General features: G+C 45.7%; 1 protein-coding gene across 5 annotated transcripts in view; it reads left to right on the top strand.

Moving 5' to 3' along the window:
* Positions 1-18,938, top strand: part of PSD (pleckstrin and Sec7 domain containing) — a 1,402,592-nt gene that overhangs the window by 1,002,669 nt on the left and 380,985 nt on the right. For all 5 annotated transcript variants that reach the window (XM_069610471.1, XM_069610469.1, XM_069610470.1 and 2 more), the window contains exon 11: positions 17,090-17,133. In XM_069610471.1, the coding sequence (XP_069466572.1) occupies positions 17,090-17,133 (44 nt within the window). The remainder of the gene's footprint in view (positions 1-17,089; positions 17,134-18,938) is intronic.

The following is an 18,938-nucleotide window of genomic DNA, read 5'->3' as shown; positions in this document are numbered from 1 at the left end:
GAATACAGTGGTGGCCCTCCTCAGGTCCCAGGGCCACCACATCTACCCGTACCTCGACGACTGGCTCATCAGGGCGACATCTCCGGAAGCGGTGCACCATTTTTCCCACGCTCTTATGAACACACTGCACAAGCTGGGTTTTTCCCTCAACCTCAAGAAGTCGCAGCTGCAGCCTACACAGAGCCTGACCTTCTTGGGGCCCATTTGGGACACGCGCTCCGAGAAAGTTTTTCCTTGGGGGACAAGATCACGGCAATCAAGAAGGCCGCAGCGCACTTCCTCAACAGAGAAGTGACCTCTGCCTGGTGGTACCAGCACCTACTGGGCTCATGGCTGCGGTCCTATTGGCCGTGCCCCACACAAGACTCAGAATGAGGAGCATACAGCTGCATTTTGAAGCATCTTGGAACCAGGAGCGGGGCTCTCAGTCGAGATAATCAACGTTCCGCCGTCTCTTGACCCGGACCTCACGTAGTGGTCCAGGGCCTGCAACCTGCGTACGGGCAAGCCGTTCAGGCAACTTACACCACAGGTCACCATCACTACGGACTCCTCTCTCGAGGGATGGGGGGCCACCCTGGACAACCATTGCATAAATAGCACCTGGACCCAGCAGGTGCACCACATAAATTGGCTGGAACTGAAGGCCATCTGGCTGGCGCTGAGAGCATTCCTGCCGATTATCAAGGGCAAAGTTGTCCTCATTCAGACAACTCAACCAGCATGTTCTATGTCAACAAGCAGGGAGGTACCACATCCTCTCCACTGTGCACACTGGCTGTCAGCATGTGGGAATGGGCCCTGGAGAACAACTTCTACCTCACGGCCGTCCACCTGCCAGGGGAATCCAGCCTGGAGGCAGACAGGCTCAGCAGACTGGAAGTGGAAAACTACGAGTGGCAGCTGAAGACCCAGTAGTGCGGTAGATCTTCAGCAGATGGGGACTCACCCAGGTGGACCTCTTTGCCTCCTGGGACAACAGTAATGCCAACTGTTCGCCTCCTGGCAAGGTTAGGGCCCGGGATCCCTGGCCAATGCATTCCAGATTCGGTGGGACGGAATGACAGCATACGCCTTGCCACCCACACCACTGATACACAGTGTGATATGCAAGATCAAGGAGTCTCGCCACCTCAGCATCATCCTAATAGTCCTGTGGTGGCCAGCCAGGCCATGGTTCTTGGAGCTCTTCAGACTCTCGGAGAAGCCACCCATTCGCCTTCCACTGGGCCCAGCATATCTTCTGGTTCAGCAGGGGGGCAGGGTCATCCACCCCACCCCACCCCACATAAACTAGCCCTCATAGCGTGGTACCTGAACAGGTCATGCTAGGTCACCTCCCAGGCTAATCTAGATCTCATACAAGGCGCCAGGAGCAAGGCTACCAGGGCCCAGTATAAGAGTAAGTGGACCAGGTTCTGCAACTGGGCAGACCCTAGGAATATCAACCCCCTTGCATGTACCTTGGACAACGTGCTCTCCTTCTCGGCTCACGTCGCCCATTCTGGGGTGCAGGTGGACACTTGCCGCACTTACTTGGCAGCCATTGGAGCCTACAGAAATTCGTACAAGAAGGTATTTTCCTCTTCTGACCCGATTGTCAAGAAACATTTGACGGGACTCGCCAGACTCTACCCGCCCATCAAAAGGCCACACCCTGCGTGGGACCTGAACATAGTTCTGGGTGCCCGGGTGCACAAACCATTCGAGCCAATGGCGTCTGCGTACATCAGGCTGGTAACCATTAAGACAACCTTGCTAGTTGGCCTCACCTCGGCTTGCAGTCTGCGAAAACTCGATGCTAGTCACCTCAGAGCCCTATACTACGTTTCACAGGGATAAAGTAGTCCTGCAGACACCGGAATTCCTGCCTAAGGTGCCTTCCGTGTTCCACCTGAACGAAGAAATAGTGCTGCCTATGTTTTTTGCTGAGCCCAAAGACAAGGCACAGAGAGTTCTGCACTGCCTAGATGTCAGGCATGGCCTGAAATTCTACTTAGACAGGACCTATGGCTTCCGCAAGTCGGACACACTTTTTGTCAAGTTCGGCGTAGCAAGCCGGGGTATCAGGCCTCCAAGGCCTCCATAGCCCGTTGGATGGTCTTGGCCATCAAAGAAGCTTACAAGGGTCAGGATAGGCCACTGCCGGCCCACATGCACGCTCATGCGGTCAGAGCCAAGGCAACATCCATCGAATTCCAGTGGCATGTCCCCAGGCAAGTCATGAGCAGGGCGGCCACATGGGCCACCCCTTTGGTTTTGTGCAAGCACTACCGGCTCTAGATGAGATGCGGCTTTCGGATGGGTGGTTCTTAGAAACCTATTTGCTTAAGGAGGGTCTCCTCTCCACCCTGGGGCTACACTCAGTTGTAATCACCCATGCAGTATGGAGGAAAGGGGATGGGACGTAAGATTAATTATAAGCTACTCACCCTAGGAACTAACGCCTTAGTCCCCTTTCCTCCATACATCCCACCATCCTCATCCCTAATAAAACTGGTGTCATTAGGCAAGGTTAATCCTTTGTCGACGCGTCTATGGGGACTGAGGTGTGGCGCCGGAGGGCGGAGTCAGGGCAGGGCCGCACCCCCGCTCTCCGCTAAATTTAAAGTGGAAGAAGGTTTTTTTCTGGCATCTTGGAAGGGACGCCCATGCAGTATGGAGGAAAGGGGACTAAGGACTAAGAGTGCGTTATGTTAGTCACTACAGTGAGTAACTAATAATTTAGTACCCGGCAAGGGGGGTGTGGTAGCTTCCTGCCAATGAGGAGACTCAGAACAGAATCTTTATCCCACCGGTAAAGAGCCCGCTCCGAGCCTCCTCAGGGGGGGTGGCCGCCATATCCCTTGCTGGGATGGAGCTAAGTGCGCTCTTCCCCTGTGTCCCCTGCCCCTTATGCCACCCGCTTTTTCATATTTCGAAACCCTCCCCCACCCCTCTTACCTTGCACTTCCGCGTCCCTTGTAGGCATTGGGAACACTTGTGTTCCCGGCGCATTCCCAATCCGGCAATGGACACCATGGAACGTGAGAAGGGACTACATGTAGATCCCTTCTCCTTGATCCATGGCGGCCATCTTGATTTCTAGTTTTTATTTCGAGTTGAGAAACGGCAATCATGTTGTTTCTCAACTCAAGATAAAACGCAATTAGTATCCGGGTACAACGTGCCGTGATAATAATAGCAATACATCCCTTGCAGGGCGTCAGCATTACAAGACTGGCAATCCTCCCACCCCCCGCTCTGGGTTTATTGCCTAAATAATAGTGACCATTCATATTTATTGCACATCACAGCATTATTTTTCTTTTGGCTTCCCCATGGAAGCGTTTTGTAATGCAACTTCCCATTATGCCCCTGATTATCAAAGACTTACGACACTAGATAGCCAATTAGGTTTCAACGAAGGTTTGCCGATTTTTTTATTTATTTTGCTGAATCTTGTAATGGTTGGAAGATAATACATTTTTCAAAGCCAAACCATTTAGAAAATACATTTTCCTTCGTCCATTCGGACTGTTGTCTGTAAGTGAGATGCACCATTGCCTTATTTCACTTTTGTATTTTGTTCAGTAAAGAAACCGGTCTCTGTTAATTTGGTCAAAATGGCCATTGGCTAGTCATAATTGACTAGGCGAGTAAGGAAAGGGGTACTGAGGCTATGTGGAGAATTGAGGGCCGAGTGAAGTTTTATGCCTTGTGTGGGATGTTTTGATGGGCGACATCTGGTTCGGGGCAATTATTCACCCCAAATCAAATGCGCACCATTTTTATTTATTTACTAAAGTTCTTCTTATGAACCTGGGACCCCCAATTTACAATATTGGTTGAGCCTCCATTTTCGGGACAATAAACACACAGGCTTGCACAGAAGGTCTATTTAAATAATAATTAAATTGATTTAGTTATTTCTATTTTATCAACATATTATGCATCTTGTTCTATGAACTTCCATTGTCAATGGTGAATACAATGACAAGTGATCAATACACCGGTTACTTCAATTCTTCAATTTGCAATTCTACATCTATATATATTTTTGTAAATGCACACATATATATATTTCTGAGGCTTGTGGAATCTGCTTAGATCACATGCTGTGCATAGGCCGACATCTAGTGGAAGCTGCGGAGTATTACAGTTTGTTTTTCGAAACTCGAAAATGGGCGTCGACACAGGCGTGCCAGTAATACTATCCCTAGTGTGACGTCCACTGTACCCAAGATCCCTCACGCGTCTGGGATCCTCAGATTGTTTTTTTCCGCCATACTGGTCGGAAGCATCTTGCGGAGTCCCCTGGCCTTAGCCATACTTTTGCTAATTATTGCAATTTAAAATTATTTATTGACATCCTTCCCCACCCCAACGTCGACCATCGACTCGACGACGGCTGGAGAAGACATCGACCGTCGGCTGCTGCACGACGGATCTGGGCCTCGGAAGGCCGCTGGCCTCGGCCCGGGCCTAGTAGGCCGCTGGCCTCGGCCCTGCAAGTAGGGAGAGTGGGGGGTGGTACATACTCTTCACTCTTGGTATATAGGTACACCTTATATATTTCCTACACTTACCAGCCCGCTGCCTCAAGGTGCGTATGGAGGGTACCCCTTTCCAATTCTGCCCCAAGTGCAACCGCAAATACCCTTGGGTCGACAGGCACGCCACGTGCAATCTCTGCTTGCCGAGGGACCACCCCGAAGCGAACTGCAGAGCGTGTAGTAGGTTTAAACCTAAAACACTTAAGGACCGTTCGACAAAGCGTTGGGCCCACCACGCCAGGCAGGCAGCCATGGCAGCGGAGGGCGCCTTCAGCGATGGCAGCGACGCCGTACTTTCGGACGGTGAGGGCATTACGGCGTCTAAAGACTGCCGAGCACAGGTCACGACCTCGGAAGGTTGTCCGGCAGGGCGGCTATGGGGAAGACCCCCGGCGACGCAAGCGCTACACACCCTACACACACTAAGCACACTAAGTCCAACCGAACCTCAACGACGTCGACTTCTCGGAAAGAGGCACGGATAGAACGGTCCGACTCGGTGTCCTCTGGGCGCTCTCGATCGAGATCGCCTCATGACGCAAGGCAATCATCCACTCTTGCCAAGAGTGCCTCGCTCCCTAGATTAACGGAAGTTCGATCGTCGGAAGACGAAGACGACTTCCACCCCCAGGCCGCGCTCCAAGAGACCGAGAGCGCAGTTAACACCAGCGAGGCCCCACGCTCGAAACAAGATACCTCTCCCGACCCTCGGCGCCAGGCGTCGAAAGTCTCTGGGGCCTCCAAGGGGCAGGGAAAACATTGTTCCACGCACGGGGAGGGAGGGAAACAGCGGAAAGCTCAGCCTTCCACTCCTGTAAGACCATCCTTCCACCCCAAGCAGACAGATAAACATAAATCTACTGGGACTTCAACATCCAGCAAGGGTACCCCTGATAAGTCCTCAAAGTTGCCTACTAAAGTCATACCCTGTTCCAAAGAATGGTCCAGTGAGGACATAGACAGGGTCATGTCAAGGATGTCTTCCTTAGCTGATTTTTATGACAAGAACCCAGAACATTTCCTTTCGTATGACCCTCAAGGGGCCACACCCTCAGGCTCCTCTGATCCTATCCCCCTAAGTAAAAAGGCCCGGGTCGAAAGACCTGACCCCTTCGAGGTGCAGCCTTACTCTACTCCATACTCTACTCCACACCCCAGATACCAAGGAAAACCTTTCCCTGAAGGGGACCAGGAGTTTACAATTATGGAGGAACGAACCGGGTCTGAATACTATGCGGAGGATGAGGACCTGGAGGAGGTAGAAGATGAGCAGGAAATTTACAGAGTAGATTCCCCGGTAGAGAGCGAAGCCCCAGTTACCGACTCGCCAGTTGATAACCAACCCCTCCTTAATGAAGTTCTTGCTCGCGCAGCAGAACATTTTCACATCGACACCCACGGTGTACAGGAGGAAAGAGACTTCGCAGAAGAGTTGGTGGGAGAGAGGAGGCCGGTCGCTCAGACCATCCCTATCCTTAAATCCATCCAACGTAGAATAGATCCATCCCTGGTGAATCCTAACCTCACCAGAGCCGTCAACCCCAGAGTCGAAAAACCTTTTCGGGCAGCCCAGTCTGACCCTCTTTATATAAGAGGTCATCTTAAACCAGACTCCCTAGTGGTTACCAACACTCGGAAGAGGGCTGGGACACCCTTATCGTCGTCAGAAGCTCCTCGCGACAAGGAGAGCAAAAGACTGTACGGGTTTGGCAGGAAGGTAGCCTCAACGTCCGCCTACCAAGCAAGGATTGCAAACTCCACCACCCTGTTGGCAAGTTACAACTGCCATCAATGGGAAGAGGTCGCGGCGCTCATAGCCTCTGCTCCTGAACCGTTAAAGGGCCAGTTGGCTCGGATCTCGGCAGAAGGGAGAGCCGTGTCTGGTTGCATATTAAAAGCAACTTTCGACGCTGCAGACAACGCAGGAAGATTGATAGCAGAAGGTACTGTTATCAAGAGACATGCGTGGTTACGGCAGTCGGGGTTCAAAACAGAAACACAGGCTTCATTAATAGACAAGCCGGTGGAACCAGATCTATTGTTTGGGAAAGTGGTCGAAGACGCACTTAAGAATGCCAAGGACGAGTATGAGACTCTCAAATCCCTTGGCCAGCTTACCAACAAACCCCCGAACCAGAGGGGGAACAGTAATTTTCGTCACCCACGCGGCCAAAATTCACAAAGAGGCAACTATGCCCAAGGACAGGGTACACAATGGAACAACAACCAGCAGTCTACCCAAAGTTACAGCAAGGGTAACAAGAGAGGTCGTGGAAGAGGCAGAGGCAGCCCCAACAAGGGAGGTGGCACGCCTCCGCCAAAGCAGTGACGCTCAGTTCAGGGTCCATTCTCACGCAACCCCAGTAGGGGGACGCATTTCCAACTTCACCCAGGCTTGGGAAGGGATCACCTCAGACAGATGGGTGCTGTCAACAGTGTCCACAGGATATTGTATAGAATTACTGCAGCGTCCCCGGAACCACCCTCCACGACAAAGAATACACTCCTTAGAACATCAGAAGATCCTTCTCGAGGAGATCGCCATTCTGCTAGAAAAGGACGCGATAGAACTCGTCCCAGGACACCAGGTAAACAAGGGTATCTATTCAACTTACTTCCTTGTTCCAAAGAAAGATTTGACAATGCGCCCAGTATTGGACCTACGGCCTGCCAACAAGTATGTCAAGCCCCAAAAATTCCGTATGACCACGTTACAAGAGGTAATCCCCCCTCCTAAAAAAGGGGGACTACATGGCAACCTTGGATATGAAAGATGCTTATTTTCATATTTCCATGCTCCCAGCGCACAAAAAATACTTGCGCTTCAAAGTGGACAGTCGCCACTACCAATTCAAAGTACTGCCCTTCGGGATAGCTTCAGCACCAAGGGTATTCACCAAGGTACTGGCGGTGGCAGCTGCACACCTACGCAGGGAGGCAATCCCAGTGTACCCTTATCTGGACGACTGGCTCATAACGGGGGAAACCCCAAGAATTTGCAGGTCAAACATTCAGAGGACTATCGACCTCCTCCACGAATTAGGCTTCTCTATCAACGAGAAGAAGTCAAGTCTGGTGCCAAGCACCTCAAAACAGTTCCTAGGAGCAATCCTAGATACTCAGAAAGGGTTGACCTTCCCCTCGGAAGAGAGAATTCGGAATATACTACTGCAAATTCCACATTATCAGTCAGGTCAACAAATAACGGTACGCAAAGCAATGCGGTTACTGGGCATGATGGCATCATGCATTTACCTGGTCCCCCACGCGCGTCTGCGCATGCGTCCCATGCAGGAATGGTTGGCGAAACAATGGTCTCAGGCAAGTGGTCAGTGGGACGATCTAGTGGTCGTTTCGCCAACACTCATACAGAGCTTACACTGGTGGACAAAAGAGAATCTCGCAAGGGGAAAACCCTTTTACGATCCCGAAGTACAAGCAGTGGTAACTACAGATGCTTCCCTGACTGGGTGGGGAGCTCACCATCTCCACCACACAGCTCAGGGTCTCTGGTCTCACTCAGTAGCCAAGAACCACATCAACCTGCTAGAGCTTCTGGCAGTATTCCGAGCGCTTCGGGCGTTCGAGCCCCATCTACTAAACTTGTCGGTGCAGATCCGGACGGACAGCACGACAGCCATGTTCTATCTGAACAAACAAGGAGGGACTCGTTCGCCAAATCTGTCCAAGCTTGCCCAGAAAATCTGGATATGGGCACTCAGACGGAACATCTTCCTGTCATCACAACATGTTCCAGGGGAGCTCAATTCCCTAGCGGATGCCCTAAGCAGAGACTCCCTCCCAGAAGAACACGAATGGGTCCTTCACAGAGAGATCGTAGAAGATCTCTTCTCTCAGTGGGGTTTCCCCACTATAGACCTATTCGCCACAAGCGAAAACAAACAATGCCCAGGATTTGCATCCAGGTTCCCCCAGCCGGACTCCCAAGGGAACGCCCTGTGGATGAACTGGTCAGGGATGTTTGCGTACGCTTTTCCACCAACTCCTCTCATCAGGAAGGTGGTGTACAAGATGAACAAGGAATCGATGACGCTCATCCTAGTTGCTCCCATGTGGGCGAGACAACCATGGTTTCCACACCTACGCAGGATGGCGCTGTGCGAGCCCATCAAACTCCCAGCCTGGTACAACCTACTGTCCCAGCAACAAGGTCAAACAGTGCACCAGGAACCCAACTCGATGAACCTGGCAGCATGGCTCCTGAGGTCATAGAGTTTGGGCATCTCAATTTACCACAGAGGTGTATGGACATCCTGAAAGAATCCAGGAAACCAAACACAAGGCACTGTTACTTTGACAAGTGGAAGAGATTCGTTATTTGGTGCCAGAATAAACAAATCAACCCAGTTGATTGCACTCCTTCCAACGTGGTAACATACATGCTCCACCTGCTAGACGCAGGTTTGGTTTTTAACTCTCTGAAAGTACACCTGGCAGCCCTCTCGGCTTACACCACATCCCATAACAAAGTATCGTGGTGGAAAGTACCAGTAGTTAAAGCCTTCATGGAACGAGTAAAGAGACTTCACCCTCCTATTTCGAACCCACCGCCAGGATGGGACCTCAATGTGGTGCTAGCTAAGCTCATGGGCCCCCCTTTCGAACCCATGCATAAAAGTAGTCTCAAACACCTGACTTATAAAACGGCCTTCTTAGTAGCCATTACCTCCATAAGAAGGGTCAGTGAAATTCAGGCTCTGTCAGTGCAGGATCCTTTCTTTATTATCCACAAAGACAAACTGGTTTTACGCACACACCCTAGGTTCTCACCTAAATTTATATCTAAATTCCATGTAAACCAGTCCATCGAGCTTCCGGCTTTCTTCCAGAACCCGCAAAGCTCGGCTGAGGTGAAACTACACACCCTTGATGTGCGTAGGGCGGTCCTCTACTATGTAAATAAAACCAGACCGCTAAGAAAAACAGATCAACTGTTTGTCTCCGTAGCTACAGGCAGAGAGGGGGATCGCGTCTCTAAAGGCGCGATCTCGAAGTGGATTATCAACTGTATACAGCTGTGTTACTCTCTTTCTGGAAAAACTCTGCCTTTTACGCCAAGGGCCCATTCTACTAGAGGCATTGGTGCCACTCTGGCTTTCATTGCAAATGTTCCCCTCGACACCATTTGCAAAGCAGCTACTTGGAGCTCTATTCACACTTTTACTCAGCATTACTGCATTGACACTCATTCCAAGACAGATACACAAGTGGGACAAGCGGTTCTAAGACACCTGTTTGCTCATGACCCTTCTCACATCCCACCTCCTTCTTCGGGTACTGCTCGCTAATCTATGCACAGCATGTGATCTAAGCAGATTCCACAAGCCTCAGAAGGGATACATTACTCACCGTAATTGTATTTCTGATGCTTGTATCTGCTTAGATTCACATGCGACCCACCCTTCCTCCCCTCCGAGAGAAGGCGCATGATTGCTTGTAGTCTTACCTTTCTGTCTATCTGCTTGGATTATCTGTACTCACGCTACTCCTCATGCTTCCTCATGTCAGAAAAAATACAATCTGAGGATCCCAGACGCGTGAGGGATCTTGGGTACAGTGGACGTCACACTAGGGATAGTATTACTGGCACGCCTGTGTCGACGCCCATTTTCGAGTTTCGAAAAACAAACTGTAATACTCCGCAGCTTCCACTAGATGTCGGCCTATGCACACCATGTGAATCTAAGCAGATACAAGCATCAGAAATACGATTACGGTGAGTAATGTATCCCATATATGTACTTCTGTACCACTCCGGGCACCTTCCGAAATGAAACGTGATTATGAAATATAAATCACGAAGAATGTGATATATGTATACGTGAACAAGCACTCAGTTGAGTGTGAAACGCGTTGTGTGCGGGTCGTGCATACGGGCGTCCTGCCTCTGTTTTTGCTGCTGCTTCCCAGCCGTTATTTGTGTATTTTTTGTCCACTTTTCTGGTCACATTAAAATATTTCAAGACCTTAATTTTTCTTGCGAGCTGTGCTATTTTTGTTTTTTTTTATGGATCTTTGTCTCCTAACTGACCGCGGAGAGTGCGGTTCACCTTCTCCTCTCTTTTTGTTTCAATATATATATATATGTCAAAAAACATTTACTAACTGTATGCTTGATCAAGAACAGCTGTCCTAGGAAAATTAAACTTACAAAGAACTCTATCCAACTATTTTAGTGCAAATAGCTTTATTGTATTAAAAACAAATCATCATCAACATGTTGACCAGCATACACACCGACGCACATGTGATCAAAGTCATGTGACTTATCGTGGAGGCAATCCTCTAACTAGCTGAAATGCTAGCAGCCATCTTGGACCTGTGTAATTATACTCATCCAAATGGATAGAAATATATAAAATAGCTCATAACTCTGTCTGTTCTAACAGACTGTTACCAATTGCGGCTACCATTTGAGTAAACATAGTTGTACTATGTTGTACTGGTGTATTGGTTCGCTCGACCTGTAAGTCGCATATTTTTATTAAATCACTGCAGTCAAGTACTGCATGTACTGAGTGTTCCAGAAACTCAGTTTAAAAGACTGGCTACTTAACACTCTCACATGTACATTGCTTGCAAAGAGGACAATGTATGTTTTACATATAGCTGGATTCCATTCAGTGATGGTTCTATTGGATTAATGTGTAAAAGTGTCCATTTGTTATTTTCAATAGACAACTTAAAGGTGGGAAAATGGGTGGAAGTTAATAACCCTTTCCCCTTTTTCTTGAGTGGATCAGCCCCAGTAGTGGCACTCCGCTCGGTGATGTAATCAGGCAATGACTTCCATTACCTTATTTCTCTAGTTATGTTCACAGTGAGATATCCTTTTGACTCCCAGAATACTTCTTCTGTGTTTGCGTATTCCACATAGAAGGAGTCATGGGATGTCCCAGAATACGCATGATAGGACCTATTCTTTCAAATCTATAATCCCAGAAGCACATGAACCTATATATACTAATTTCTTAAGATGTACAGTTAATGTATGTACCCCAGCCCCTTAGTGCTTTCACAAATTATAAGGGCTGGGATTTAATCTATTCCCCCTAGAGTATCGCTCCCCTCAAAATTATTTCGCCTTAATTTTATACTTACACATGTGTTTCTTTTGGCTGTCTCACAGACAGGGGGCACCCACTTAAGGACTGGTTCGATTTCTCCCCATCTAGGAATGGATGGCCATCAGTCAGCAAGATGGGGTGAGCTTCTCTCCACACCCTTATTTCACTCTTTTTGTATTTGGCCTGCCTGCTGTCTCTTCCTCTGAAGGAAGCTTGGGGTATACATTCCAGGTAGGCCTCACATACAGTGCTCTCCTAATAATCCAAAATGGGTACAAAGGAAAGCAATCTATTCCATTCTTCTTTCTGTCTTTGTCAATTGTCCTTTCTCTCCTTATTCTCATCCATCAATCAGCCAGTCAGTGAGTGAGGGAGCGAGTGAATATGCCCAGAATCTATGGGTTATAGATAACAAACCACCCCCTTTAGAAGTATAGCATTTCGATATTCTAATTGTTCAGTGTATGGGATTGGATAATGTTCCAAAAGTAACATTAAACTAATCCATCCCCTTTGTACTCATTGGACATATTAATGAGGAGGGCAGTCTAATTGAAGTCACTTCTACACCCCGTTTCCATCCCACTTGATGTGATGTAATCTTGGTGATTTCTACATTAAACAATTATAATTTTCTGAAACATCATGTTCTTCACATGTGGTCATGTTACTAATCGGTTCATCACATTTCTCCTACTCAGGTGAATCTAATCACGCAATTCTCGTCTTGGCACAATATATGATGTGTGAGTTGGAGATTTTTTACATTTTACACTCTAATACGTTTATACATAAATGATCTGTTCATCTCAGAATGACAGGCTCACCGGCACTGATGTTAAGATATATGAATGGCATATGTATGCTGTTTCTGTGCAATAATATCCACCTTTGCCTAATTTGCATAAGTAAACCATTATAAAAAAAGATTGTTTTACATTCAGCTGATAGAGCTTTTCACACTGAAAGGTAACTTTCTACTACCATCCGGTCTATTTACAAAACTGTGATTCCCTATGTAAACAAGTGGATTTATTTTTCTCTTTACATGCCATAGGCTAAATCACAATATGAAACCGCATCTCCAGTTCCTGATTGGTAACAGCCATATGGTGTCAGTTTCTTTAGATTGCAGAGCTGGTCATGTATGACGGCTGTGAAGGCTGGTTGTCATGGCACAAGTTCTATGAGGTTTAGTTTCTCATAGCCACTTGTTCATTCAGCTCTGCCCCCTAGAACAATTACAGGCACTTTCTGTAATTTTAGCCAGACTCCAAAAGTCTTCGAAGGTGGGAATCACATCCCCGTGGAAATACATGGCTGATGGGAAGATAAAATCATGTGGAGACCTGACCACTGCAAGCCACTTCCCAGAGCATATTAGTGATAGCTTTAAGGAGTTTTTACACAGGCCCTGTCGCATATGGAAGATGTACATGTGCAGCCTATTTTTTTTATTAACTAGGCATGTCTCTGAGAACAAGATCAAAGCTGTGTCAAAGTTTTATAGCCCATCCTCTGGGCTTAATTTCCTCGAAGCAAAGCACCCCCTCAGTAACTGTTGGGGGAGGCCAGATAAATGCAACTTTGCTTTACAGGCATGGGCTGGTTTCATTCACAAATGCAGCCTTTGAAATTCATTTTACTCTCCACATTGTTTCCCATTGTAATTGTCACTTTAAACAGCGCAGCATAGAATGTTCTTTGCAATCAATCTCCTGTCAAATATTTACTTTGTACACGCTGTAAATTTAATTTTCTAATACTGCTTCTTAGTCCTGTAAGGAAATAACAAGAAAGAATACAGGTCAAATTCGGTTTTTCCTTTTCTGCAAGATGCTGTGCTTTTGCATTCCAGATTGTCTACTTTTCAATTTAACCAAAGGTCGCTGGAGACTTTCTGGTAACTGGAAAGATTGATTACAGTTACTTTGGACAAATACACTTGTTGATGGGCTACTGTTTTCGCTAACACGTCCTTGTTGGTATCTTTGTCAGATGCTTTGCACAGGATGTACTTCACATGTTGATTTGTAAATGTAAAATGTTGCTTTGCATCCCTTTCTTTGGCATATGTTTCCCTGGTAGCCTGCAACTTGAAATGTGTACCCCTGATCACATGCATACATCTAGGAATAGAAATGCCTTTTATTAACAATCAGAAACCTTTTCTTAGAGGGTGAGTAGTCTAATGAGATATATTCAATGTTTATAATAGGAACGTTTGAGAGAAAGAGCCATGTCGAATACATATATATTGCTGATTTACATTGTCTCAAACTACACATTTTTATATTTTTAAAATAGTGCTCCCTGTGTCAGCACAGACTTTCAATTCCCTGATCTTTTTCTATTCCAGCGCATTGTATTTTTGTATGTCAATAGTCTGTTAAATACATTTGCCACTGGCTATTTGGCTTGGTCTCGGATTAAACTGACAGTGCAATTCTTTGCATTGAGTGCTTTCATCCAGAAGACAATCCCTTATGAGCAGAAGCAGCAAAGCATAATCTAAGTCAGTCATGTATAAATATTCAAAAGTGATTTAATTATTGCTTTAAAAAAAAGTAAGCTTCATTTAATCTGTGCATGCCTGCTGTTCTAAAAGGCTTCCTCCTTCGGCCATCTCCCGGGCCTGATGTTAGCGCTCACACACGGACCTGAATTAAAACCCTCCTGTCTGCGCAAACTAATATGGAATAGACTGATGTAGCGACAGCTTGCAACGCCTCTGGAAGCTTCAATGGGAAACTTGGGCAGTGTTGTAACAAGACAGCTGAAGGCTGAGGCCTCATAAACATAACATTAAATCATGAAGCATAACACATAAAAAAATGATTCCATGATCAAACACAAGACACCATTTTGTAATGCACTGTAAAACAGCATAATATAGCTCATTGTTATCGCATTAAACTAACGCATAGATCAACAGACCAGAAAATAGTATTATGAAACATAACATACAGGACCATACTACAGTATATAGCGGCCTAGTCTAGATTCCTTTACCATAAACAAACCCATGCTGAAGTATAATCCAGAACCAACTGCAACCAATTCACAAGACAGCACAATATCCAGTACCTCGTATTGGTTAATGTCCCAAAGGAATACATTTTGTTGTGGGAGAAAGAGTTGTAAAGAAGGTGAAAGCATAGAGATGCCAGTGAGGACCCCGAAAGGCGTTCATCATCAGGTGATCCAGAGTCCCTCACTCTTTGCTAGAGGCCCCCCTGAAATGATATGAGCACATACATGTTCTCCTATGTTGGTGGATGGTAACAATATTGTTTTGGGGACAGCAGCAGCTGTAGCCGACTCTTGGGAATCAGTAGCACTTGTTAGAGGGGGCAGTTGGCTGATAAAATAAGTTCGGGAATAAATAAATTAACATTTCAACGTTCTGTAAATGGGTATACATTCACAACCCCATGTTGTGTGAGCATTCCACAAACGTATACATATGTTTTCAATTGACTGCAGTGAGCTGTTGTAATGCCATATGTCAGTTTCTGGCCTGGTTCGTTGTACAAAACCTATTTGTTTTGGTGAAAACGGTTAAGGTACAGTGAAGAATCCTCAACCGACATCCAAGTGTTTGTGAAAAAGGTGAAATTGATGTAGTTGTAAATCACTTTTTCTATAATTTTTGGTCACAACTGATTAAAATTTCAGGGATAATTGTGCAGGTGCTCTGCATTAACAAACAAAAAAAAATCTGAGCAAACTGAGGCACGTTGTGGAGTTTTAAAGCATGCCTTCCATGTATGTGATACTCGCTTAGGGTCTGAAGACAACAGTCCTGAGAGGCTTGAAATGTCATTCCGAAAATTGGAAAACGGCAGGTGGGGTTTCATAAACCCTTTTTATTTGTTCAGTTTCAGTTTCACTACAACAAGGAACTGTTGCAGAGGTTAGAAGTTGCTACACTGACGTGGCTCCTTATTCATTTCTGCCATTCCCTTGTCCTCCTTGATTTATTCAAGGTAATGGGTATTGTGTTGGAGGTTTGAGATATTCCTCATTTTATTGGGGTGTATGGTACTTAATAGTTGTATTAGGGTGCTTTATTGTGCATTAGTCATTGGTTATTTTTATTTTGTTATTGTTTATTGGTTGATTTGTTAATACTTGTTTGTGTTCAGATGCTTTGACGCAGTTGTTTTCTCATATGTTGACAATGAGATTCATTGTTGGTGATTGTTGGAACAGTCTATGTTGGAATTATCTATCCTGGGACTGTGGAAGATACATCAACAAGGCGGTTTGGCACTAACTTTCTGAGTGGTTTATACCTCATAGCCTCGCCTCATAGCCTCGCAAGTCCACCTGTGAACATTGCTTGTGGCAACCGTGAGGAAGGTCCATCATTCAAAGTATATAGGACCCAAACGATTTGAGTATTGTTTTAATATGTCATGGTTTATTCCGTTATAAACTGCTTACATTCATCTGAATGCAAACACCCCAAAGTACTTAGTGGGATTTTAGAGTTATTCAGTGTATTTCCATTTTGTCCTTCGATTTCATTGTTCATTTTTCTCACTTTTTGTTCTGATGTACAAACTGATATGTGTATGTATTTTTGGTGTGATTTGAAATAAAGTTTTCACTGAGCATATGCATTTAGCCATATCTCCACCCTGTGGTTTCTTCCTTTTCTGAGATTTTAGCTTTGTTTCCTAAAACAGTGGGGGTCATTACGACCCTGGCGCTAAGGGATTACCGGTACCGGTAAGGGTACCGGTAATCCCTTAGCACCCAATTCCCATAACGGCGGCTGGAACCAGCCGTTATTGCAAAGACCCGCAAAGGGACCCTGGCGATAATAACGGTACCGCAATATGTGGTACCGTAATTACCGCCTTTCCCCATTCCCATTATGCCACAGTGCCTGGTACTTATGCACTGGTGCTGGGGAACTGTGCTGGCATTTGGCCCTGTTTTCTTGTTTTATACCTGGCACACTACACAGCTCTGATTTTGAAATAAAGTGAGACGTTCTGCAACCTATTGAGCGTATGGTCATGGTTATTTTGAAAGGTAGCTTTCAAAGGGCACTGAATAGCTGGGGAAAACATGGCGTTATATGTAAATGGTCAAGTAGAACCCGTTTATAAAGTTTAAAATTTCAGCAGAGTGGGGGTGGCCGTGTGAAAGGCAGCCAATGAATGAATTTCTCTGAGAGTGGCACTGCCCACATTTGAGAGAAGTGGTATTGAAAGTGTGTTCACATTGTGACCTTGGACAGTATTAATGGATTTTGCCAGCGATTGCCTGGGCCCCAGAGCACCAGTGTACCCAGGGACCCTAGATGAGGGTGTGTGTAAATTACCAGAAGAAGGGAACACAGGCTTCTTTTCTCAATGTGTCGTCGTGTTCATTTAGGTTTATGCTGCACGATGTATCCATTTCCGTTGTGGTTTTACACTGCTCATGTGTACTTCTCTCTTTTCCCCATAGTCTCTCTACAGCTCCATAAAGAACGAGAAGCTGCAATGGACGATGTAAGTAGCCCCAGTGGGGCATTGATTGTTTTTGCCATTGGGATCAATTGATGTCTTGGTATCAGATCACTTCCTCGTTCTGCGTATTATTCTTGCTATTTCTGTGCACACAATGACTACGTTGGGTTTGCTTTACCCCACGCCTTCTTGTACTAGCGTGTGTGGTTGGAATGTTGGCTCTCCAGGCATTCGATCCGAAAGCTGTAGACTGCAGCAGAGGCAGTGATTGATTATACATGGGGTAGGCCATTCTGTGCCGAGATGGCAACAGCCCGCAGCCGCACTCTCAGTCTACACCTGTACTCTCAGTCCTTATGCTCCAGGGCCAGAGTGAGAGACAATAAAGAAAGAGTCATTCAAAACAGGGAGGAACAGCCAGGAAAATGGCCACTTACTGTTAATGCTGACATTAACCAACTACATCAATTAAGAAACAGGAAGGAATAATTAATTTTAAAAGAGAATATACCAGTAATTATTATTATTTACTCTTTAATGTAATCATACAATGCATTCATTTTGTAAGTAACATACATTAACAAAACATATTTAAGAAATACAGATCCGTATATACTTTACCACAGTTCAAAACACTGTAAATGTTCGAGCATTTAATTTCTTCAATAAATATATGTTACAGCACAATATGCAATCAGCACAGTATAAACTTGCTTACATAATATTAATCCCATAAAAACAGTTTAATCCTTCTAAAACCACAACTCCGCCTACCCTCTAACGATTGCCTTCCTTCCCTACATGCACATGTTTCAGTCTTATGTGCTTTTATCATCTGGACCTTCTTCATAGAAGCTCATGCCTCAAAATTCCTAGTCTTACCGTGAGACTAAAGAAATAATAGATAGGAGTTTCTCAATGACTCATCATTACAACAATTAGTGTGATGAATTATTTGTGTATGCGATCATTGAAAACAATATTACCTTAAAAGCTAAGCTCTGGGACACTAAACAGAACTCCTATCTTTATTCCATAAACATCATTTATATGGAAGTCCATCTTTGCCCAGAAAATCTAACAAGTTAAATCATTTGTACTCATGAGTTGCTTACTAGCTATCTTTGGACTGCACACCGACTATGCTTATTGACTCAACTTGGGAATCGATTTGTTCCTTATTAGGGGATTGTCTAGATCCTTAATTTTGTTGTCTCAAGGATTTTACTGGAAGTACATCTGAGGACTATTCTTCAAGCATCTGTAAAAATCAAGCCAATCTCTCTTCTGAGTGTGATTGACATCAATAAGGATTTATCACTGAATAAACCTCTTTGTTTTCAAATGGATAGGCAATTGTTATAAGAAGATATTAATCTTATATTTACTCCAATAACAGCAGGTCTCACATTTTCGCAGCAGCTTCTCAGACATATTATATATGCAAAGGACTGGGAGCCCCTCTACCGAGAACAAACATGGCCAAATAACCAGTACTATGGGTAGGTGGCCACTCAGGAGGGTCTACAACCATACATCCGTATTTTAGCTCACTGTACCTGTCACAGAGAAGAAATATCCATTTGCATATCAGTCTGCTCCCTCCAACCTGGACAATCCAGCACCGAAATGCTAGGCAATTCTCCTCTTAACACGAGTAGCAGCAGCAGCTCCAGACACATGCGTCAGCCTTATTGGGCCTCATCAGTGAGGTGAAGCTGTGCCTCTCTAAGCACATCAGTATTACCCTGGGTAATTTAGGGTGAAACCCCAAGTCCCTAACATATATACAAAGGTCTGGGAACCCCTCTACCAAGAACGAACATGACCAAATAACCTGTTCCTTA

This window comes from Ambystoma mexicanum, chromosome 8 (assembly GCF_040938575.1).
Source record: "Ambystoma mexicanum isolate Mex_15411 chromosome 8, UKY_AmexF1_1, whole genome shotgun sequence".
NCBI lineage: Eukaryota > Metazoa > Chordata > Amphibia > Caudata > Ambystomatidae > Ambystoma > Ambystoma mexicanum.
The sequence above is the reverse complement of the archived record's forward strand: the minus strand, read 5'-3'. Positions and strand labels throughout refer to the sequence as shown.